The 26,100-nt window shown below is 38.7% G+C and overlaps 1 protein-coding gene across 2 annotated transcripts in view; it reads right to left on the bottom strand.

The window, feature by feature from the left end:
- Positions 1–1,340: 1,340 nt before the first annotated feature.
- Positions 1,341–26,100, bottom strand: part of LOC137963813 (uncharacterized) — a 74,465-nt gene continuing 49,705 nt past the window's right edge. Inside the window, exons 12-22 of one of the 2 annotated variants that reach the window (XM_068811018.1) lie at positions 21,358–21,612; positions 21,040–21,177; positions 20,644–20,955; positions 20,235–20,405; positions 19,055–20,063; positions 18,607–18,821; positions 17,910–18,014; positions 15,929–17,122; positions 13,919–14,392; positions 13,615–13,819; positions 1,341–2,135 (exon numbers count right to left, since the gene is read on the bottom strand). In XM_068811018.1, the coding sequence (XP_068667119.1) occupies positions 1,513–2,135; positions 13,615–13,819; positions 13,919–14,392; positions 15,929–17,122; positions 17,910–18,014; positions 18,607–18,821; positions 19,055–20,063; positions 20,235–20,405; positions 20,644–20,955; positions 21,040–21,177; positions 21,358–21,612 (4,701 nt within the window). In that variant the 3' untranslated portion in view covers positions 1,341–1,512. The remainder of the gene's footprint in view (positions 2,136–13,614; positions 13,820–13,918; positions 14,393–15,928; positions 17,123–17,909; positions 18,015–18,606; positions 18,822–19,054; positions 20,064–20,234; positions 20,406–20,643; positions 20,956–21,039; positions 21,178–21,357; positions 21,613–26,100) is intronic. The other variant, XM_068811019.1, reaches the window with a different exon arrangement.

Raw genomic sequence — 26,100 nt, 5'->3', positions numbered from 1 at the left:
AATTTGCTAGCCAAAGGGCAATGTTGCTTTTGGAACTGGAATTATTAGCTGATAAACCATACTATGAAGTAGGACTCTTCAAAATCTAGACAATAGAGTCATATTTTGGTGTTAAAAGAGAAATTAAAGTTCAAAATTAAATTATGTAATAATTTTGGAAATTAATGACAAATCAATCTTTAGAGAAAATTTTGCTTAATTTTTTATTTTTTAAATTAAGGAAATTCGAATCCTTAATTAAGGAATTAAATAATCCTTCTTTAGCCTATAAATCAGCTTGTATTGATTGTAAAAATTCATTCTGATTCAATAAAATTCTCCTTCTCTCCTTCCCTTGGAGGATTAGGCTACTAGGGATGAATCACATAAATTTGGTTTGTGCATTTTGTTCTTTACATCTTCAATTTCATATTCGCATAGAAATTTCTCATGGTATGAGAGCAAAAAGTTTGATTTTGTCTATCTTTGTTTCTAACTTAATTTTCGCATAATTTTTTTGCGTTATTTGTTATGTTATTTTTTTCATTCAAATTGATTTATACATTAGATAGATCGCGCATTTTCCATTTTATTTCATCACAATCCATTATAAATGGCTTATAATTTCATGTTTGAACCACTTTTTTTTTTGTAATATAGTACTTTTTTTATTTAAATTGAAGCATTAGCGTAAAAGAGGACTCAAATCCGTATATTTCCCCTCTTGTTTTGTTAAAATCCATAAAAACATGATGGTACAACTGGGATTTCAAATCTCTATCTCATTTGTGGCTCGCCCTAATAAGCCCGTTGGCTCGTGCATCTGGTTTCAGAAACCAACTCCAATGCTCGAACCGCATGCAAAACTGGTACAATGGTACCAGGTCCACAATGCTTAACCGTGTGTCTATCTGACAAGTAGATGCAATTCTAACTTGAGGATTTGTCGTGTAATCCAATGCACAGTTCCAGATCCACATTGGAAAACTGATAGAGAATCCAATGCACAATTCCAGATCCATATTGGAAAATTTTGTTACTTCTAGTTCGCTTCTTCAGGTTTCATGGAAGCATATCAAAATGTTTACTCCCTAAAGACATTTTTCATATTTCCGTCTCGTTTCATTGCCCATTTCGTACGATGTAATTCAAATGTTTAATATTTATTCCCAGCGTGAGCATTTTTGTCCCTACATTATGACAGAAGTGATTTTTGCTGCTCTCTGTTTTTCTGCACCATTTCACAGCTCAATTCCATTCATCTGCAAATCCTATCACACTCTCTTTTATTTTTTAATTTCGAGTATCCCCCCACACCATGGACAAAAGGGGGATGTAATTTGCTGTACAACAGTCACAAGTAAACTCAGTACAAAGATTTTCTATAGAATCCCTACGAACAGAATTTACAGGATCACAACAGGGAACTAGCCCAGCCTAAAAATAAGAACCAGAAAGCAGAACAAAACAAACATATATGCATTATATTACAATTTTTACAGCCATAAGCACAAGAAGAGTTACTTGATCAGATCAGTCGTCATCGGATAAGCAGACGACATTGCCTGCTGCTGCAGCAGCATCATTAGCATCAGCTACAGCAGGACGGGGCCTTCGGTCTTGTGATAGCTCAGACGGTAGTAGTGCATCCAACGTGGTACCAGCATTCAGTGCAGTAGCTGCATTCGGTTGGATGACGGGGTTACATTGGGTGCGGCTGTCAATATCCTTAAGAAGCTCAAGAGCAGTGAGAGCAGAATTACGGTTGGGTAGGAAGTCAGTTAAATGGGTTCCTGCAGATCCTGATGAGGGATGAGAGGTAAACGGAGGAGCTACATAAGCAGAGGATTGTTGAGTTGCTATCACACTCGACATAGGCAAATGACCCTGAATTGGGGAAGGAGAGGTGGCGGACCTATGTGGATAGAGATGTGGGGGTGGTGCCCGTACTTCTGCACTACCTTGTGGAAATGCACGAGGGACTACAGGAGGATAGTGGTTTGAAGTAGGATTGGCCGAGAAAAGTGCTGATGTGTGATGAACTTGGAGTGGCGCAGCTGACCCTGGCACCCTTGGGAGCATCTGAGCAGTTTGAGACACAATAGGCTGTGGAAATGGCCGGGGGAACTGCTGCATTGAAGCAGAAGACAGCGTTCCTGAAACAGAAAGGCCAACAAACATATGACAAATATACCCAGCTTTAACAATCACTCAAAAATCAGAATTCGATCTGGCCAGAGAAAATAGGAACAGTTCATGTTTTAGAGTAAATATAATACGTGGCATGAGGACAGCAATGACGACTTAGAAAAAAACACACTATGCACAAAGCATATTGCCTACAAAAACAGGTAACCTCAACCTACCCTTTCCAGACAAAACCAAATAATATCTAAAACATAAAAAATACTTGCTAACGAAAAAATAGAAGCATTAATAAAGTGAAAAAAATAAAGTGGACTCCATACAAGCACATTCTGATTTAAATCTCATTCCCTTTCATTTTTTGAGAAAAGACGAAATATTTCATAAAGGGAGTTTTTTTTTTAATGGTAATATTTTATTAAGTGAAACAGCAAACGAGCAACTGTAGTCTATTAGAATATAGATTATATTGAATAAGAAGGGAATCTCATTGTATGAGTCTAAATTTGTTTCCCTATCAGAGTTCTATTCTCTTCAACCATCCTTTTCTCTCCTCTTATTTTAGGTTCCTATTTCCACTGAATTTTCAATTTTATCATGGTATCATAGTGTTGATCATGAGATGGAAAAAGAAGATATCGAGTGTGTGGAAACATAAAATGTAGAAGATTGCGAGTAAGAGGAAAAACTGGAGAAGCAGCAGCTAGAAAAGAGAGCCAGAAAGGTCTCTTGTTGGGTCAGAATTCATCCCCAAATTCTTTTATTCACATAAGTGAAATTAAAGTATAATGACTAATATGCCCTTCAGATACTTTACTTATAATTCCAAATTTACACCTCTTAATTGTATGAAAATTGGACCATAGAAACATCTAAACATGCCGAGTGAGATACTACTCTCACTAGTAAATACAGACAATGTAAAAAGATCGGACTGCCTCTTATACTGTTTTCTAACAAGCTGTATAAGAGGCATATTGCCCAAGCCTATTCCCCTAGTCTCTCTTGCTTTGCTTCCCTCTCCTAGCGCTCATCTCCCCCCCTCTCTCCCTTAGTTAGAAGAACCTTAATTTTTTCTTTGAAAACTGAGAGATAAGACCTCTCCTTTACTTGGAAGAGCCTTAATTCTTTATTTGAAAGCTGAAAAGATAAGGCCTTAAAGAGGTTCTTATCAAAGTGGTATCAGGGCTGGACCATTCCTTTAACCCTCTATCATCAATATGGTCAATACAAGAAGTATGAAGCTCCAATTACAAGAGGTGGTTACTGCCCAAGAGTCCAACCAAGAAAACTTGAGTGATGAAATCTCAAGTTCGAAAGGACAAGTGTAGCCATTGACCACCATGTTTCAAGCTTTTTTGGAAGAGAGGAATGCAAGGCAAGCTATGGATCATGAAGCTTCAACTAAACCTATTTTTGGTACATTATCTTCCCCTCCACCACCAATCCTACCTACCCGTTCGCTTCCAAATACTCATCACAAGTCTTCTTACCTTTCATCATCTTTCCCATTACATGACCACTCCAACCACATCCCTACCCACTTACCCTCAGCCACTATATACCAATTTCTGTCCTCTCGATCACCTTCATGCTACACAATCTATGCCCTACCAACATTTCACCCATTTCCCAACTCACCTTCCTTTGACCACCACTATTCCCCACATGAAACCATGAATACAAGAGGAAGATCGGTACAAACCCTATGGCCCGAATTGATTTTCCAAAATATAAACTCGAAGATGACCCAACGGAGTGGGCTTATATGATTGAACAATTTTTTACTTTTCAACAAACTGATGAAAACCAAAAATTGTTTCTAGCTTCCTTCCATCTAGAAGGAGATGCGAGACATTGGTTCTAATGGCACAACTACACCATCCTTCTTCTCACTTGACATGAGTTTGTACAAGCACTTAGCATACGGTTTGGGCTAACCCAATATCCAGATTTTGATTCTCTTGTTGGAAAGTGCAACCAAACCAGCTCCATCAAAGAGTACCAAATGTGGTTTGAACACATACTAAGTCCATTGGCCAGAACATATTCAAGCCAGTAGCTTCATTGGAGGCCTTAAACCAGAAATAGCAGCTGAGATAAGGGTATTCCATCCTACAACCCTTGTTGAAGTAATTTTCAAGCTTGCGTACAAAAAGAAAAATTGTCCCTCTTACGGTTCCGGAACCTAAGGAACCTCACCTTCAATCCATCCAAACCACAATTCCTCGTGCTCGAAATAACACTTCTTTTAGAGATGGTCAAACTCAAAGGTCATTCAAGAGGCTCTCACTTGAAGAAATGGATAGAAAGCAAAGCAAAGACTTATATTTCAACTATGATGAAAAATTGGGTCACAGATGCAAAAGATTTTAGATGTACTTACTTGAGGATGAAGTATACAACCCAAATCCTCAGTTTGAGATCATAGAAGAAGAGATCTCAAATTCTGAAGTATCATTCCATCTCTGGGGTTCTGCAACCTCTATGCAACTTGACGGGTGGATCAAAGGTCATAAGGTACGCATCTTGGTTGAAAGAGAAAGCACTCATAATTTTAAGTGTGGAAAAATTTCAAAACACCTTGGGCTTCCTCTATATCAAATTTTGATTTTTTCGGTTATGGTGGGAGAAGGGACCAAAATCCAATGTTCAACTAAAATGATGAATGTATCTATTGAGGTCTAAGGATCTTGCATTCATGAGGATTTCTGTCCTTTTGATAAAAAGAGCGGTTTTGATGCTAGGAATGCAATGATTGCACATCTTGGGGGAATTTATTTGGGATTTCAAACACGTGACCATGGAATTCTCGATTGAAGATGCATGAATTAAGTGGAAAGGCTTATGAAGGTGAGCATGACTTGGACCAGCTAGAATCTCTACAGAAAGTGGCATCTTTCCAAGATCAGACCATCCTATTCCAAATGGTCAGGCCAACAATATTGCAAGGTGAACCTAAACTTCCTTCATTACAATATATGCTTACTACCTTTCACGATATTTTCTTTGAACTAAAAGGTGTACCACCAAGGTGACTCCACAATCAGTCTACCACCAAGGCAGCTCCACAATCACTGAATTTCGATTCAACCTAGTGCCTCTCCTACAAGCACACAACCCTACCACTACCCACATATTAAAAAAAGAGAATTTGAAAGTCGTTAAGGATATGGTTCAAGAAGGCATCATCAGACCAAATAACAGTCCTTACTCCTCCCCCGTGCAGTTGGAAGAAAAAAAGATGGATCATGGAGGTTCCTTCTTCATCAAAACAATCCAAACTTGGATATGTGCCTTCTTCCTTCTTCATCAGAACACTCCATACTTGGCCTTGTTTTCTGCGCAAATCCTTTTTCATTGCCTCCACGGGTCTTTGGGTGTGCTGACTTAGTTAATAGTCCTTTCATTGAGAAGAACAAGTTGATGCAAGGGATCCTACATGCATCTTTCTCGGGTATTTGAGAACTCCAGAAAGATATATTTGTCGTCACCCTACTAATAAGAAGTTTGTTGTCTCTACAGATGTTTGAGAATCAGTCCTTGTACTCCACTGACTCTTCTTCCTAAGTCGAATTTTTATGTTTCTCCAAGTATGTCAAAACCTGTGGTATCCATTGATCAATCGGTTGAGGCACAAGTGCCAATAGATACATTCAACACCATTGCTACTCTGCCGAACTATTTGTTTGTGCCTTTTGTGGAGACATGTGAGGTTAGTGACTCTACACCTGCTCTTGATTCCTTTATTTGATCCCCACCCCCATTGCCTTTGAAACAACCCACATTGTACTTGAATCCAACAAAAAGCAACATCTCGCATCCTATTTCCAATTTTGTTTCAACTCACAAATTGTCTTCCAGTGCTCATGCCTTTGTTGCAACTTATCTTCGGTTTCTAATTTTCCAAACATATCAAAAAGCAATGAAAGAGGAAATACATGCATCTTCACAACTAGGGGTGGTTTTTTTAATAAATGTTGAAAAAAATATTTTTAGTAGAAATACGTTTCTAGGGACTATTAGTGCCTCATGTTTTTTTGAAATATTTTTCAAATTGGAAATTCTTATTAAAAAAATCATATAATTTTCTAAGTAAGATTTTCCTGCGAAAACCGTATAGAAAATTTTTGAATAAGTATTTGACAGTTGATGCTGTAATACTTTGAGCATGAGGCAATTTTCATAGAAATTTTGTGTTTGACATTTTATTTGATTAAAAATTTATCTATAAGTATAGTAATATATTAGATTAATTATTAATTTTTATTTATTTCCCTAGAAGAGGCAATAAGAGGTCCATTTAACTTTCCTAAGAAAATTTTAAAATATTTCTTGTAATTTTCTAGTAAGTCACTAATAGTAATAGAATTTTATTTAAAGGTATTTTTTGGAAATATGTATCCTAGGAAAAATATTTTTAGTTTTTCCTAGAATATAAATTTTCAACTAGGGGCACTAAGGAGGCCATAGTAAATTTATGGCCAGATTCAAAAATTACAAAATAAGCTAGACAACATTTGGGGTAAAAAAGATTAATATTAGTGCGTTCTAATCCATTATCGAGATTCAATCCCGAACCTCCCCTATCATTCGTTTTATAAAATGTATGCATAATTTTATATATAATTTATTTGACATATATTTTATGTAGAGTATTAAATGTAGGTTAAAGCTCGAACTCGGTTAAAATTACTATGCTCGAGCTCGATTACAATTTTAGGCTCGAGGCCAGGGTCGGCTCGAGCTCGAGTTTGAAATATTTAAATCAAGCTCGGCTCGAACATAGGAAGGTTCGGGTTCAGCTCAATTCGATGCCACCCTTATGCCCAAATAGACGTCATGCCCAATTTTATGTAAAATGTATGCATAATTTTATATACAATTTATTTAACATGTATTTTTTGAAAAATTTTAAATGTATGTTGGAGCTCGAACTCGAGACATGTATTTTTTGAAAAGTTTTAAATGAATGTTGAAACTCGAGCTCCGAGATCAGTTAAAATTATTGGGCTCGAGCTCGATAACAATTTTAGGCTCGAGTTTGGGCTCGACTCGAGCTCGAGTTTGAAATATTTAAATCAAACTCGGCTCGAACATATGCAGGTTCGGGCTCGGCTCGGCTCGGCTCGGCTCGATGCCACCCCTATTCACAACACTAGGGAGTTGGCCACCTTGCCTCATAGTAAGCACGTTGTGGTTTGTAGATGGGTTTTTACTGTCAAGCATAATCCTAATTGCAGTGTGACAAGGCTCAAAGCTTGGTTGATTGCCAAACATTACACCCAAACTTATGGAATAGACGATGAAGAGACGTTTTCTCTCGTGGCTAAACTTAACTCCGAAAGAGTTCTTATTTCCATTCACAAGAATTTTGGTTGGGTTCTCCACCAACTTGACATAAAAAATGTTTTTTTAATGCGGATATGCATTAAAAAGTATATACAAGTCAACCCCCCAGTTTTGTTGTAGAGTGGGAGAAAGTGTGCAATTTGCCTAAATCCATATTTTTTTGAGAAATGATGCTTTCATCAAAAAGACCTGAAGGCAAAACACTTCGCAGGAGGGGGTTCTCACAATGAGAGATTGGAGAGAGACCCACTCCTTAGCTAGAGAATCAGCAATACAATTTGCGGATTTATGAATGTGAGTCCATTTACAAATAATGCCAATAAGAAATCCTGAATTTTGGAGAAGGCTGACCAACAATGCCAAGGTGGATCCATAGGACAGGAGCACCAAGAAATCACATTACTCTAAGTCGCCTTCAATTAGGAGCTTGCCATGAAACAAACGCCTGGACATTATCAGACCATGCCTAAGGGCCTGAGAGTTCAGCTGATGTGGAATCAGAGTTACGGAGAGGGCCCGCATAGGAAGCAGGAACCTCCATTGCAGCATTTCTAAAGAGACCACCAACACCAAAGGGTCACAGGTTGCCAAGGAAGGAGCTATCGAAGTTGAGTTTAATAAAACCATTCTCCATCTTCTCTGATGTGATCTTCATAAAACACTTCTAGATGCATACGCTTTACCAGACTAGATCCCGTCATCGGCAAAATCCACCCATACACTTTCACCATCATGGTAGTGGACCAACAACAAGGAGGTTCTTGAGAAGCAAGCTTGCATTGCTCATGGCTTCCAAGAATTTTTCCTTTTTCGAGGTAATGTCGACCACAAATGTTATTCGAATCAGGTTATGGTTTTAAGTATCAGATAGGCCATCAAAATTTGTGCTATTGGTCTTCTTCAGTCGCAGATCGAAAGGCAAGAACTTCTTATTCTTATAAGCTTCCCTCAGTGCAGCCTTCTGCTTTTGAGATATCACCGTGAAAATTTGAGCAATCGACAACCTCATAACCTTAATTTTCAAGAGCTTGTTAGGCACTCCACTAGTAACTCTGGCAACACAAAGCAGAGCAAGCTCCACTTCTAGTTCTTTGAGTGATTCAAGAGGTCAGTTCCTCGACAGTAACTCTCGAATTACACGACAACGCTCTCGGAAACTCAGTTGAAGTAGGCGATGCAGAGAACTCCAATTTCGTTTTTTGAACTTCTCTTCGGATGTTTCTGTCAATAACATGAAACACGAAACACATTTTAGAGGAGGAATCTTCGAGCGTGGCTTTCTTGATTGACGGAATTTGCTCGACGTTCTACCATTCTTTCGTCTGGAACAAACATGTGAAAGGACTCTTTCACACTGCGGAGCCATCCTACATCTTTCCGAGTTCATCAGCTGCTCCCGTAATTCTTGCTTGCCTCTCCCTTTCACCTGAAGCCAATCACCAGAGATTATATTATTGGCAGAAGTCTCGCCACTGGAGCGGATTAATCATCCTAGCATTACGGGATATTACTGCTGATTTTTTCGGAAACTCCTATGATCTCCTCTGGTCATTTTTTTGCTGATTACTCTGCTGGACCATGTTGATTGTCTTGTTGGTTAACTGCTGAAATTTCAGAAGTTCTTCGCTGGCTTTTCCATACTGGATCTGATTTCATTGTTGTCATGTGCTATTCGAAAGCCGCGGCTCGGGGAGGAAGACGACGACTATTGCTGAATAAAATTTTTCCTAAGTTAGGAAACCAGATTTAATCCAGCGCATGCTCTACCGAGTCAACTCAGACCTGGATGTTTTGAGTTCTGTCTGAGTCAACCCAGCGAACCAAGCTGAACCATCTTACTGCTGTCGTGCCACACCAGCATGACCGAGTCAACCCGGTCCAGGTCAACTCGGTCCCGTCAACGTGACTCGGCCCACTTGTTTTTTTGCCTCGGTTACACGTGTCCGGGTCCAGAGTTCTATACCTATTTCTTCTGCGACTTGGCTATATTGGTCTGATATCTGACTCGGCTCGACTCGGTTCTTTTCACCGGCTGAATTATTATATTGGATTATTATACTGCTTCAGCATACTATTTGGTACAACTTCTTTATTCAGTGATGGAGTATCTATGGATTATTTAAGGATTTTCATTATTTGGTACGCGTTATTGGGCCTAGGCCCATTTCAATTGTTGCTATTGTGTGTCTTTTGTCGAGACATTATTATTGAAGGACTTCGCATTTGCTGATAGTTGTCAACATTGCTTATTCTGATAAAGAAGAAAGCACATGGTGACCCCAGAATATTATCTTCCGGGTGATTACCTGTTACCCCCCTTAATTGGCATTTATTACTCCTACCATTTGAGAGTTGATATCCTGTGGAGGGACACGGTGATGGAGGAGTTTTATTACACTTCTGAGCAATGCCTATAGACCTACTACCTATAGAAGATAGAAGTGAAAATAGGAGTGTGCCCAACATCCAGCATGAGTTATTTGACTACAGTATGGAGCGATATCTTATGGCTAGGAATGATTTTACTCTCACTTATATTATGCTAATTGAGCCTCTTGGAAGAGACCACTAGCTTGAGGGGGTGTTAGAAGATATGGTGTACTGCCATTTTATATGAAGATCCTATACACCATTTGCAACAAGTTGGGCGTTCATGATGTTCTCTCACCCCCAGCTTGAGGGGGAGTGTTGGAAGATGGGCCCAAGTCCACACATCTAAGTGTGTTAGAAGATGGGCTCAAGGCCCACATATAAAGGAGAAGGCCCATAGGCCCACACAGTAATGACAGGATGGTAAATAAAGAATCATCTCATAGAGATAACATTGATGTAATTAGTTTAAGTTTCAGGGGCATAATTATAATATTGTAGGATTATTAATTTATAAATTGAGCTTAAGGGGAAGGGTGGGTTAGGACGTAAGTCCATAACCTCTTCTACCTCCTGTTTTTCTCCAAATGGGTGTCTTTCTATTTTTCTCTATGAGCTAAATCCATGGAGTCCTAAAAATCAACAAAATGTTTCCTCGGAATTGAGGTGATTTGTTGAAAGATATTGGCATGCTTGGGTGTTAGCTTGTCTCTGATGAAACCCAATGTTAAAGCAACAACAACTTCAAATGAAGATGTAAATTCAAAGAGGTTTTGAAGACTTGTGGGTACACTAATTTATCTCATTGTTACTACACTGAATAGCTCATTTCCTGTTAGTGTGACCAGTCAGCATATGCACAAACTTCAAGTGTCTTATTGGGTGACACAAAAGAAGAGGATTTTGCAATATCGGAAAAAATCACTAAGGCAAGGATTGCTTTATAAGTCTCATAGTCATGTTGATATAGAAGGCTAATAGTATTGTTTCTCAAGATGATAGGAAATCAACCTCTAACTTTTATTTTTATTTTTTTAACAAAGAGAGAACAATACAAAATCAGGCGAGCAAACCCCTAACAAGAGATTGGAGAGTTGCTCCCTGTTTGGCAAGCACATTAGCGGATCTCGGAATGTGAGACCAAATACAAGAGAAGTGAGAGGCAATATCTAGAATCTCCAAGAAGGTATCCCAGTCGTGCAACAGGAGGGGGGGATGCTTGATCACACCATCCAATAATCACCTTGGAATCTCCTTCAATGTGAAGAGGGCCCCCAAAGTTGTCTCTAAAAATACAAAGCTCATTGAGAAGATCATGCAACTCAGCCAACGCTGAGTCAAAAATACCTAGCAGGCCCGCATAGGAGAGACACTGATTACCCGAGGAATCACATATCACCCCCAGAGCCAGCAATCCCGGGATTACCGAGAGAAGAACCATCAAAATTTAACTTGAGAAATCCGAGCTTCGGTGGGGTCCATGGGTCCATATCTTTATGATTGGGGCCTTGAAATTAACCCCTAATTACTATACTCTTGTTGGAGGAAACCCAATTACTTGGCAAAGTAAAAAACAAGTGTAGTAGCAATGTCTATTGCTGAGTTACAATATTGGGTTATGGCCCATAAGGTGTGTAAAATGTTGTCATTGTAGTCTTTACTAGAGGAACTAGGTTTGCCAGTTACAAAGTTCAAGTGTTTACATTGTCATAATCAAGCACCAAACCATCTTTGAGAAAGAGTATTTTTCAATAAAGCAATGATCCACTCCGGCATTTCATGAGCCCACTAAGTATATAGAGGTGGATTGTCAATTTGTTCAAGAAAATTTGAAAGAAAGTATCATCACTAATGAATACATTCCCTCTAAAAGTCAGCTAGTAGATATATTTACTAAGTCTATACATTCGGGTCCACTAGATGAGGCTTGTTCCAAGCTAGCATTTATGATATGTATGCACCAACTTAAAGGGGAGCCCGAAGGAAATATATATTTTTCTCTTTATTTATTTTCTTGTTTACCCTTGTTTATTATTACATTACTGTAACAAGGGTAGAATTGTCTTCGGCACTTCTCATTAATATAAAGAGAGATCAGGGGAAGACTCGTTCTGAGTTTTTCTTCCCCCCTTCTTCCTCATACATGCTTTCCTTTCTTCCCCATATACTAGATAATTTTTCTCCAAATGGGGAACAATCTTAACAAATAGATGTTAGAAGGCCACCAGCAGTTCTCACTGATCCCTAGCTTTGACACCATAATCTTCCTACAAGTGGAGCACCTACTAGACAGAAATTTCCACTGGGATTTCATCAAAAGTGCATCATTCATTAAGCACAAATTCTTAACTCCTTTCCACCTTGCTTCTCTGGAAGACACACCTGACCACTTCACAAGATGAAATGTTGGGTACCTAGCCAATACTACCCAAAAGACCGGCCTGTTAGGAGCGGAAGGCATAGGTACTTAACCCAAGACCACAACAATACACCCACCGTCACGAGCCAACGACCACGGCGGCCTAACACTTGCGATGTGGACATAATCCTTTGCATCTGGGCAGTGCGATATCCCGCACCTGTTGGGAGTTGAACTCGCAACGTAGCACCCGCTCTAATACCAAATGTTGAGTACCTAGCCAATACTACCCAAAAGACCGACCTGTTAGCAGTGGAAAGCATAGGTACTTAACCTAGGACCACAACACCTTTCCAAACGAATATCCTGCCAAAGCTCTTAATCTTCTATAAAATACCAGCTAAGCATTGGATTAAAGAGAGAGTAAATAGATACCCCGGCAAGTAAAGAGTTAAGAAGAGTGACTCTCCCTCCCCACCTTAGAAAGCAATTTTGCATATCTTCTCTCCATTTCTTTTCATAACAGGACTCCATAAATTCTTCTTTGCCCTGCAATAGGACAGTGACAAGCTCAAGCAAATGGAGGAGAGAATATAGAATTTAGAATTTACAACGGAGAATATCAGCCATTTGATTTGCCAACTGCAATTCCCCAATAAAACCATACAAAGTGGTCATGCTCCAATTAATCTCAAGAGGAGCTCATAAAGCCCTAGTAGTGTATTCAAGTTTTCCTCTCTCCTTAAACACTATTTTACATCTTTATTCACAGTGTTTTATGTTTCTAGAGCAGTCTTATGTGTAATTGAGAGAGGAGCTTTTCTATAATTTTCATCTCACCTAAGCTAATAATATATAAGACAGCTGGGGGACCAACTAGACCTCATCCAGAACCTCTCTATCCCTTGCAGAAACTTCCCATCTCTCTCCTCTTGCCTTCTCTCAATTTCTCTTCTTTCTTGCCTCTCAAATCCTAATAATCTACTTCTCTACACTATTTAAATTTTCAAAGAAACAATATTTGACTCCATCCTGAGCTATTTTATTGCGAATAAAATAGACCACCAAAAGACAAACAAGTTACACAGTTTTTCAGTTATTTGAACAAAGGATCTGGTAGCCATATCATCTTACTTAAGTTTTCTCCTCATACCAGATTCCATCAAATAAATAGGATTCCACAAGAATCTCAATGAAGAATATCAGTAAATACTGAAAAGTCGAAAAGCAGTCATAGATGCACCTACTTCATTGACTTCATGGGAGGCAAAGTAAAAAAGGACCAATTACCAGAACCTTGTCCCGACTGTTAAGAAGATGATTCAATTTAAAACTTGCAAGCCTCTACTAATATTTAAAACTAGGTAATAAAAGTGAGCAAACCCAACGATCTTAATTTGTCTACATACCTTGTCTTAAATGCACAGGCAGTCTGAGATCATATTTGAACTTGCAAACCCCCGCCAATATTCTGTTCATATAAACCTTGTTGTAATGTGAATCGAGTACCAGCAGCCTCTGGTTGAGTCTCATTTCCACTTCCTGAATTAACCCATTATATTTCCTATGGATCTCTTCAATTTCCTTCTCACGTTGTAACATGAGCTGGTTTTTCTGTTAAATTGGAAGAAAAAAAGGAATAAAAGCTAAGACAGAAGCACTTAAAAAACAAAAAAGGAACAGCAAAAACCAAAAGAACTCAAATAGTCACACCTCATCCTCATGAATCCTGGTAGCAAGATCCTTTTCTCTACCTATCTTTGCCAACTCATTTTGGAGTGGGTCTGGGTGGGGTGGCTGAGGCCGGCCAGCTGCTGAAGGGTGAATCAGGGGGGAACGAGCACTAGGCCCAGGAAAAACAGTGGGATCAGGCAAAGTTCCTGTTCTCCTAGAATCAGCAGCCACTAGTCGTCTTTCTGAATGATTTATTTGCCCAGCAGGTAAAGGTGGACAAGTATTTTGTCCTAGTCTCTGAACTGCAATTTGCTCAGAAGAACATGATACCTCATTATGCTGAAGTTCATTAATCATCATTAGAGAGTCATCCACTTGAGAAGCTTCAATGGGCTGTGGGATTGAAACACTAGAATCACGTATTTGAGATAATGTTACATTAGGAATTTGAACCTCCACATTCTCCACTACTGCAGCTGATGTGGATGGTTGATTAGGTTCAATAGCAAGTACCTGATAACAGAGCACAAAATTTATAGAACATTTCATCTAATGGATTATATGGTCACAGAAAATGTTCAAGCATGTCTGTAACATTTATCTTCGTATGAGCATACACCCTTACAATGTAGAAAACTATGTTGAAATGTTGAGACATTAGGCAGTGTTATAGCCCTTCCACTGCTTCGAAAAAGAACACCTATGGAGAAATCCCTCCATGGAAAATTGGCCCCTTATCAGCTAGAACTTACCACCAGGAAAGCTTGAGTTCAGTATTCTAGAGAAAGAGGGCAATACTGTTGCATCCCCTTCCAAAGCTACGGTTAGCTGTAGCACAGGGTAAACAGAACAACCTTCGCATGCAATTTAAAACCAAGGCCAAGGTTCAGAAACACCCAAAAAGAAGTATGCAATACATTCTCCACATTAACAAGTTGCCAATAACTTTTGAATTTGAAAAAGTATTACTTTCTGGATATAATATACTTTACTTCTTATGGACTGGTAAGATAATACCTTATAGAGAACTTAAATACCAAAAAACATATCTTAAGAAGCACAACAGTTTTTTTTTAACCCATGAGAAATTCATTCAAAGAAAGGAGAAAACATTACAAAGAAGAACAACAATAAAATGAGCCTTGCAGAACAGAAAATACAAACAGTTCAATCCGGAACTAGTTGAAAGGAATCGCCCACAACAATATTCTGAAGTAAAACACCATGCCTAGCAAGAGAATCTTCTATGGAGTTTGCATTTCCAACTACATGCTTGCATACAACCAAAGAACCACATAAAGGACAAATCTTGTCATAAAAAGAAAGCAATCATGAAGGAAGACTTCTCAAGGACACAAGCCAACTGATTAGAACAGCTAGTCTATTTCAACAATGAGAAAAAAGGACAAAGTCATTGTATCATATAGACAAAAAAGGATATTAGATTGAAAACAAGGCAGATCTTTGTCCAACTGAGCACGAAGATAAAAGGGTACAACTTTTAAAAACAAAGGCAAACATAGGTTGTGGAAAGCTGATCCAATAACAATTCCCTCCCCCCCCCCCCCCCCCCAACTGGTGCTCTCGAGCAGCCAGAGCACCAAAAGTACTTATTATAAAGTTTAAATATCTAAAGAGAAATGTGATGGTTAAAAATGTCAAGAAAGATTTGAAAAACTCCCTGCAGGCAATGGCAGGCACAGGTTTGGCAAAGCCAATCCAATAACAATTTCCTCCAACTAATTCTCTTGTGCAAGTGTAGCCACCAAATATACTTGAGATAGAGTTTAAACGCCTAAAATGTCATTTAATGATTAAGTAGTGTTAAGAAAGATATTTGAAACACTAGTTCAGAACTTCGTGTTCGGTTCCATTGAGCATGTAAAAAAAAAGATAATTGACATTCAAAACACTGTAGGAGGCGGAAGCAGGTACAGGGTTTGAAATCTGATATAGTTATGACTTGACCCTTACGTATCTGAAAATCTATAGATGCCTGACTGGTGAAAAGAAAAGCAGAGAATTAGAAACGGGATTAAGAGTCCATACCTCATGGGATAAAACAGGATCATCATGGCAAGAACCTCTTGATGGTTTAGCCAGAGACAAAGGAGGGATATTGTCCACCTGAGAGGAAGATTCCATATTTGCACCCTCCAAGTTTTTTTGGTTATGTGACCCAGTAACGGTTTCCGAGCGCCCCGCATTCATTCCATCATTCTCATCCTGGGGTACTACAGAAGTTGTTGTTGGTACTTCAGTAGACACTAGAGGTTCTGCAGATCTAGAATCAACTTTATCAACGACTTCCTGTGATTCTGGTACAGAATCAGGGCTTGGCAGCATACTTTCCAAATTATGGACTTCACTTTGTTTAGTAGTTTTTATGCACTCAATATCAAACCCAGTTTCTGACAGAGGAATTTTTTCTAATGACACTGGTAACCTTCCAGAATTTGCTTTCACCAAGAAAAGAGCCTTCTTGCTGTCCTCCTTTTGCCTTGCTTTGTACTGCATAAGCACAAGCTCTTTGTAGCAAGTATCAATGTGCTTATCTAGTTCTTTCATCTTCATAGCAAATTTCTCATCCAACAACTTCAGGTTATCTGATCGTTGCGAATAGTCAGCATAAGTAGCCCGAATAGAATTCACCTCCAAACTATGATCCCTTTTCATTTTCTCCTTCATCTCATCTTTATGTTTCTTAAATTCCATAATTTCATTTTTTTGCCTTTCAAGGATCTCTTCTTTTCTGCGGCTAAAGGTTTCTTCAACCTGTCTATGGAACTGTTCAATGGAGTTCATATTTGCATTACTACCTCCACAAGAAGGTGACAGAGACTGCATATAATTGCATCCTTGCCTTCCAAGGTCAGGTTTAGGTAGTTCAACTGGAGGGACGCTCTGCTGCTCCAAAGGGACACTACAGACAGAGTGGTCATAGCTTGATGGGCTTCCCTTGGCTTCCCCAGTAAGACGCTGCTGATTAGCTGATACTGTTTCCAAATTTATTGCTTGTGAGGGATTTGATGGAGAAGATGCTTTCTTCTCCAGAGATATCGAATTAGAAGAGTTTCTCTCCAAATTCATCCAGTGATAGAACTTTTTCTTCAGCTGACGCAACTTCTCATAAACTGATTCTGCTTCCTCCTCTTTGCACTCATATTCCAGATTTTGTTTTGCTCGAAGTAATGATTCTTTGCGATTCACTTTGTATTTCAATAAAGAAGCTGCTGTCCAACACTGAAAGGGTTGCAAAACATTAGAGCCTGACTCAAATTGCAACAGCAACCAAACACAGAAGCATTCAAGGCACTGTGGCTATAGAACATTAAAAGCAACAATGCACAAAGGGCAACATTCCGATCCGCATATGTCCCAATTAGAAACACCTGCAAATATCTTGATGAAATAGCTCGGAAGTTATGCAGGAAGGACATAGAAATATAGCCAAAAGAGAAAATAAAGAAAACAAATAACAACAAGAGCAGATTATTACATTTTAAAAAAAAAAAAAAAAAAAAAAGAGCAGATTACTACACTACTGAGCACAGCTCTTGCCTTCATGAGGAACACACTTCCCTTCATTACAGGAGGAGCCTTAAGCCATTTCTAATGACATTCTTGTCCTACAATACAAGGGTATATCTACGCATGCAATTTGTAAAATCCCTAGCTGCAGGATCCTTGGTGAAACTATATATCTTACCAAAAACACAGTCAACATGAGCAAAAATTTGGATCAAACTGAAAGCTGACCAACAAAGATTTATCTGCAGCATTACCCAAGGCCACAATCTATCAATTTATATAGGTACAATAGCTTGCTTTTGAGATACCCCTGGAACAAATCTTCAACATTGGCCAGGTAGCACAATTACCTCTGATTCTTTAAATCAATCAAGAAGTTTGATGAAGGAATGAATTGTTAATGAAAAAGAACAGATTAACAGCACTCAGTGTCAACAATTGACAAAATATAAATAACAATTGATGCCCAAGTTATGCAACACCAAGGATAGGTGCTAACCAAAGAAATCAAAAAAGCCTGTAGTATAGTCTTTGGTTCTTTGTTGACATGATGATTGTTTATTACGTACTCAAGAAACTTCACCGCCATGTGCGTGACTTCCTCCTACAATTAGATTAAAAGATGCAACCAAGTCAAACATCTCTCTGACAAAAAGAAGTACAGTGTAACATCATCTTGGTTAAAAGCATTAATGATTGAAACAATCGTTTAAAAACTATAAGAAGATCCTATAACACATAATGTTGCAAAAACATTCACGAGGGAAACAAGAATAACATATAACATGAAAATTAACAGATTCAAAATAACAGGTGTTTGAATCACTCAACAAAGAAAAATTATCTGCAAATATCATATCCAACTACCAGACAGGAATAGCTCATTTGCTCAGGATGATCAGATTTCAGAATTTTTTAGACAACGTGCTCCTAGGGTAAAAAAGAAAAAAAAGAAAAAAGAAAAAGGAATGCAGCCAGCTTGGGTAAATGACACTCATGATTAAGATAAACAGTTAAAAAAATTATTTTCTTTGAAATGTAAATAGTTTAAACTCTGACAAAAGGTAAACCCAAAAAAAACAGATGAACAAGAAGAAAGGCATAGAGGGAGTGCATTCATTTATTTCAACTTGATCTTGTTGTTAGTAGGGATAAAATAATTTTCACAAAATGACAATAACTCAAGAGATTTATACAGGTAGTTGCAGGGTTTCACAGAGTTTAGATATCTCTGGCTTCAACAAACTATGGAGGCTTTTTTGTGCATCACGCAAGTTTCTGCAGCTCTCAGACTCAACCATGTGAAGTTCACCCACACCCACTTTCGAAGTGTCATGGTTTAACTCATTTGAGCAATTCAAAGATTTTGGCAAAGGAAGCTGTTCATTCTCAGCTCTAGCTCCCAGTATTCCTGTCAAGATAGAAGAGAAATTCATACTGTTTTAAAGACAGGAACATGTGCAGAAAAACAAAAACCAAGATGAAATGATAGAAACATAAAAAGTATGACAAGAAAAGCATCTTGAAAAGTCCTGCTGCCAAATACCTAGCAACTTAATCTTGTTTGGAATGGTAGCTAATTATTCAACAAATAAAAGAAAAATAAAGACTCATAGCAAATAGCAGGCTAGTTTGATCAGATACCATCATCTGGTTGCCCTTCAGGTAGGCATGAATTTTGCTTGGGTTGTGTAATAGAAGAAAAGGCAGCATCAGCAATTTTAGCTTCCTTGACTCCAGAAACTGCTTTCCGTTTTTGTTCTTCAATCCAAGGCTGCAGAGAGATTGGATCCACAGAGGTGCTGTTAACTACCTTATGGCGCTTCCTTCCAAGTTCATCATTATCAGCTTCTGCTTTCTCCAATAAATTATCTACGTATTTTGCCTTTTTCCGAGGCCTCTGAGATGCCTCAGGCAAATATTTCCACAAAGGAAACCTCTTCTCAAGCAATTTAGTCCAAAACACAGATGGTGGTCCGTCATCAGTGACTAGCATTTCTCGTTCACCAAGTAAGGAACTGGTAGGAGAATACATTGCTCCAGTCTGATGAACTTTTGACAAGAGAGAAGACATGCTAGATGGCTTGTCAGTTTGGCCTTCATTTTGAAGTACAGCAACTATGTCCTGCACCATATCATCATAAGAAAACTTTTTTGACCATGTACTGGAGCTTTTATTACCATGGAATTCATCAAGCTTATCAAATAGATATAATGCACCCCACATAAGCAGCATGTGACTAGTAGTATGGGTGATATTCTGTACATTGCTCTCAAGACTTGTTTCCTTATTTGCAAGCATTAGAGCTTTTTCTTCCACTGTAAAAGGTGAATATAAGCGGAAAACTCTAAGCTGATTAGTCCGTGAATCAATGTGTATCTTCTGTAAGGCCCTCAAGTCATTCACTGGATTGCAGTCACTATTGAAAATGATAACAGCATCAACGGATGAGAGTTTGATGCTGGAACGGCATGCACGGTTCTCTAGTAGAAAAACGAACCTCCCCATCTCCAAGTTGTTGAAGATGTTCAAGGCATGTTGCCTCTTTGATGGAACCAACCCACTATCAACACGTTCATACGAATCTTGGCCAAATCTCTGCCGCACATAATCATCTAATATATCTCCAATCCCTCCAGATCCACTTATAGTCTGTATGAAATAAATTTTAGAAAGAATACCAATTAATTTTTTTTTCAAAATAGTCTATAATTATTATTAAAAGAGGTTCATTCAAAAGACATCCACAAGATTGGAATTTTTTGTTTATGAACTGCAAATTAACCAGAAAAACAAGAGACTAGGTATAATGAACAAACTTACCTGAAACAGGATCACTACTCTCAGCATTTTCTTTTTCACCTCACAAAGAATCTTATCAACAATTTGAAGCTTGCCACTTGCATTTATCCCAACATCCAAAAGTACCTCCGGAACGCCTTTGGTAAGTGTGGTTTGCAGTGACGGCTCAACAAGATAGGGATGATCACAACACTGCAGGAATTACTTATTTAAGCTGACAAGGATGGTTATGGACTAGACTAGCCAAACACTAAAGAATGAAATGCACTTTTTTTTTTTTTTTTCTGAAGCGAAGAATGAGAAATATGAAAAAAAAAAAGCAATAAGTATAAAATCAGGGTTTTATTTTAAAAAATAAAAACTTATGAACAAGGAATTTGCATGTCCAAGACACATAAACACAGTTTTAAAAAAATAAATGAAAACAAACCTTCCTAAGAGAAATTAGCATGTCTCTTAGAGCTCCAACAGAATCATTCTTTGAGCATGATCGGAGGGACATGGAATTGTCAACAAGAGTACGGCAGTATTGCTCCAACTGGATATCTGAAAGCAGGACAGGCACCCAGTATTCCACAAACTTTGAGCTATCTGACTTCTGCTCTGACACAAGATATTGAGTGAGTTTCTCTTTCAACATGAGGATGTTAGCAGTATTGCTATCAACCGATTTGGCATTCAAATCACTGCCACCATCTGGCTCAAGGTGTGAGAGAAGGCTGAGGTATTCAGACGTGTTATCCTAGAGGAACCAAGACAGAAAAATAATGATTCAGCCATAAATTACATGAGAGTCGGGTATTAGTAAAATGAAGAAAGAAATTACCTTTATTTGAGAACTGGCAAGGAGAAGCTTCAAACCAGCTGTGAGCATTTTTAAGTTTAACTGTTTTAGTAACCTTGGTCGTTGGCATTCATCAATAATTATCGCTTCCCATCCCAAGCACTCAAATGTATTTATGTCCTGCATACCACAACATAAAAGTTAAAATTTATCCAGTGCTGACAGTAAAGAGCATATAAGTACTTATTGATTTAACATTTTTTAAAAAGGAAGTACTTCTGAATACATAAGACAACTATAATCCATAGGATATGGCAAGGTTAAACCAAGTGCACAAAAGGCAGAACACACATATGCTACCTCAATAATGGCATCAGGGATAGTTAGAAGTACTTCAAACAGTATCCGACCACTCTCATCGTAAAACTCCAATGCTTCAATATTCTTCCGCATGCTTTTATCCCCATTATATACAACAACATTGAGAGATGGTGCCAAATGCATGATTTCAGATTCCCAATGAGGGAGAGTAGACATGGTAGAGATAACAAGAAAAGGACGGCATACATAAGACTGTAATGACAAGATGAACAAGATTGCTTTTGTAATTCTTTCCTGCAAACATGAAAACCATTAATCAAGCGAAGTATTGAAGAGTATGATATTTAACATTGTTGACTGGGAAAAAGTTTCATGAAGATATATGTAAGAAATGTTATTGGTTATAAGGTTGAGTAATAGGCCTCCAAAGTGGTTATTCATATTGGGATGGAAAAGTGCCCATTCGCACATTGGTACCAAAGCAGGATGTCTACAAGGGACAAGGCCCAGTTTGTGCTCTCTTGGGAGTTTGTGCCAGCTCTCAAGCCCGTTATGTGTAAGCCTAGATATGAGAGAGAGTGATGAGTGGGAAATGTCTCAAGTTGATAATATTAAGAAATGTTATTGGGTTATAAGGTTGCAAAAGGTCTCCTAAGTGGTAACTCATTTTGGGATAGAACTAGGCCCAATCCAATAAATTCTATTCCAAAATAACTAGCCACTTAGGAGATCTATAGCTCAACCTTATAACACAAAAACATTTCTTAACATTTATCAATGTGGGACCTTTTCCCACTCAACAACCCCTCCCCCCCCCCCCCCCCCCATGTCCAGGCTTATACATAACGGACATAAGACGTGAACACAAACTCCCAATTTACCACAAATTGGGCTACATCCCGTGCAGACATCCTCTTCTAATACTACTTTCAGATTGAACGCGGTTCCATCTCAAAATTACTAGCCACTTAGGATGCACTGCCAAGGATAGACATTTCTCACTCAAAAGGTATTCAATTCAAACATTGAAACAACTAGACAATCAGTGATAACAAACAAGACAGAAATATTAAACCTCTTCAAAAATAAGAAAAAAATAAGAAAAAATGGGAAAATATTAAGGGGGATAAAAGATCTTTGAGTTGAGTACTCAGCACATTCAAGTTAAAAATTTAAAGAAACAAGGAGTACATATTCCCTAACTCCACTCCTCAAAAAGAGAGAGAGAGAATAAAACCTACAAATCCCTCAAACAAGATGATAACATTTTGAATTTCACACAGTCAAACTTCATTTTGTACATATAGAAGTACTAAACATCTCAAGATATTTTGGTCATACCATTCAAATGTGCTTCTTTCTAAACTAAGCTGGTAACCTTTTGATTCTTACACAATCTATATCCACATTTGGACATAAAGAAGTAATTATCTCTTAGGATTTTTTTTTTTTTTTTATTTTGAAAAAGATGTATATATATAAACAAGAAAATACAGAAATTACAAAGAGGGGAGCATGTCCCTGACAACCAGTGATTGTAGGGTAGCTCCATGTTTAGCAAGCACATCGGCTGCCGAATTTGCAGATCTCGGAATGTGAGACCAAATACAAGATAAAAATGAACAAATTTCAATAATCTCCCAAAAAATGTCCCAATGGCAGAGAGGATACAAGGGGTCTACTGAGGGATGACCCTCAATAACGCGTTCATCCCTCAGTAGACCCCTTATGTCCTCTCTGCAATAAGCGCATCTCTTAGGAATTTTGGTCACATCAGTTTTTGTTTTCTGAAAAATTGGTCACATCAGCTAAGGGTATTTGTTTTTTTAGTAGCTCAAAAGAGCATCCCTCTATCTACGTAGTATCGTAACTCTACATGAGTAAATAAAGGGAAGAGGTTGACCCTTATATGGGCCTCACTAACTATCTTTCTAGGTCACCGCCTGTCAAAAGATTTCTAATTACAAGTCATCTATATGAGCATCTCTTTTTTTTTTTTGGAACAAAGGCACAATTCCTTAACCCCAAAGGGAAAAACACCTACAGAAAATTACATCGAAGGACCGTATATTACAATGAAAAATTGAAGGGAGACTTGCTCCTTAGCAAGCAAATCAGCAATGCTATTTGCTGATTTATGAATATGATCCAATTACATACAATATTTTTTTTTTTAAATGATGCTGATTTTTATTAAGACAAAAGCTCAAAAAAGCAATTAACAAAGGAGGGAAGCCTTCCCAAACAATGAGAGATCGCTGGGAAGTTCTGAATTTTGCCAATTTATTAGCCAAAGAGTTGGCTGATCTAGTAATGAGATTCCAATTACAATGAATAGAAGATACAATGTCAACAATACTATCAGTGATGGGCCAGTGGTGCCAAGGGGGGGAGTTGTCTTTGGAACACCAACTAATAACAGTTTTCGAGTCGCCTTCAATGATTAACTTGCCATGGAGACGATCCCTGAAGATTTGGAGGCCGAACAGCAGAGCACTAACTTCAGCAGTATTAGAATCGGCAATGCCCACCAGACCAACATAAGAAAGAACAGGGTCTCCATTGTGACCTCTGAACAATTACATACAACATAGTTAGCTAAATCTTGACTTTCATAAAAAACAAGACCCAAAATGTCATGGAGGATCTTCCTTCTATGAGCACCAACAGATTACATTGCTAGAATCTCCTTCAATGTGTAAATAACCTAGGAATCTATCATGGAAGATTCTAACGTCTTGACTATAGGCCTGCAACTCTACAGTTGGGAATCTGAGTTGCCAATCGGACCTGCAAAGGAGGCTAGGATGTCACCAGCAGAGTCTCAGATAACTCCAATCCTAGAAGGCCTAGGGTTAAGCATGGAAGAGCCATCAAAATTGAGTTTGATAATTGTTGGAACTGGAGGATTCCAAATGACGAGGGGCGGCTTGGAATGGGAAAGGTGGAAGACCTTAAACCAGCAGCTCCTCAAAGAGTCTCCACAAACTTCCTCAAACAGCTCTAGAAACCCTAGCCAAGAAACAACTAGGCAGTGTCTTTGCAGGCACTGCCGACCAAGGGAAGAGGTTTGCTGGAAGCACCTCTAGTTCCTTTCATTTCAAACGATCCAAGGAATGCATGCTAAGCAGGTCTTAAGCATTATTTTCCCCAACAATGAGAGTCTCAGTCCCATAAAAAGCACTAGGAGTGAGTTTGGAAGACAAATTGGGACCTCGAATAAGCTAAACAAGTGGTTCCAGATTCACCCTGTGTACTACCAATGAGCAGCAAGTGGTCAATAGATTCTTTGGCAAAGCCACATAGAATGTAGACAGCACTAGGAATGTCATAACCACGCTGAATAAGGTTATCTCTGATGAGGATCTTCCCATGGATGGCACTCCATATGAAGAATTGGACCTTAGGTCTAGAAAGACTCCCAAGTGGCTTCAAGAATGCTGGGAGAAGGGCGACAAGCATATAAGACAGCATAGCAAGAGGCGGTGGAGAATTTTCTATCTGTTGAAGGCAGCCAAATTAGCTTGTATACCTAAGAAGAACAGAGAATCATTTGGTCTAGCTGGGCTAAAAGGATGCTGAACTCCAATGCCTCAAAGTCATTTAAGAGCATCAAAAGTGGGGACTCCAATCAACACCTTGTAGGGAGCCATTTCAAGGAGATCGGAGAGAAGACTGTGCCGATTCCAGGCCAAATTGAAGAAGTGGGGGAATTGGTATTCGCGAAGAGAGTTGGGGCACCAATTGTCAGACAAGAAGTGAATACGATAAACATCTCCGGCAAAGCTGCTAATGTTGGAGGAGAATTGATTGGAGTTCTTATAGATGTCTCTCAAATAGGCGACAACCGACTTTGAGAACCTCTCCCCAGATGCCATAATTAATTCAGCTCTCCCAGATTTCTTTGGAATGAAGAGACCCAAGGAAGCAAAATTGGCATTTAGTCTGCAGCAGCATTTAGCAAGTAGAAGAACATTTGTTTTCATTGTTCTCCAAATCCCCAATCACCCTTGATCCTAAGGTCAGCAGATGTCCTTCCTTCGGATGTGCCTTTTCCACAGGAAGTTCCTCATAATTTTCTTAATGGTATGGCAACACTTGCTAGACAATGAAGGAGAGATAGGTAGTTGGCAGGAATGCCAGCCATGCTAGATTGAGACAGTTATCTCCCAGCTTCCAATATCATTCTTCCTTTTCCAAGTAGATAGCAGGTTATATAGTTTATTAGTCTCTGGACTGCACAATGTCTTATCTATTCTGACAGTGAACAGCATCCTAGGTATATGCTAGCATGGAGGCAGAGCAACATCTGGAATGGGAGGCCAAGGCTTCAAGTGCTTGCTGGTCAAGGTTGAAATTGAATAATGTAGACTTTTGTCAATTAATTTTCTGCCCCAACATCAAGACAGAGTGCTTTGATACGCATTGCCTGAACCAATGTTCCTTCGAAGACAATAGTGTAATCTGCATATTGATGACAGGAATTCCCAATCTATCAACCGTAATTAGAGGGAAAGCCAATTGATATCTCTCGCCAGCCAGAGTAGACCTATAAGAACTTTAGCAACTATAATGAAAAGGAATGGAGAGAGAAGATCTCCCAGCCTTATCCCCCTTGAGCCTTTGAAGAACCCACAAGTGCTGTTGTTAATAGAATTGTTGGATTTATGATTCCCAGATAACGAAGTAGTCAATCACACAAGAAGGAGAAAGAGAGAGAAACAGAAGGTGAAGTGGTAAGAGAGAAGAACAAGAGAGGGAGAGTTTGAGAGAGAAGAAGAG

Source organism: Aristolochia californica, unplaced genomic scaffold, assembly GCF_029961685.1.
Source record: "Aristolochia californica isolate CCGP_79_NKW_82.1479 unplaced genomic scaffold, dmAriCali1.0.hap1 SCAF_4, whole genome shotgun sequence".
NCBI lineage: Eukaryota > Viridiplantae > Streptophyta > Magnoliopsida > Piperales > Aristolochiaceae > Aristolochia > Aristolochia californica.
Note: the sequence above shows the minus strand (reverse complement) of the source record. Positions and strands in the feature narration are given on the sequence as shown.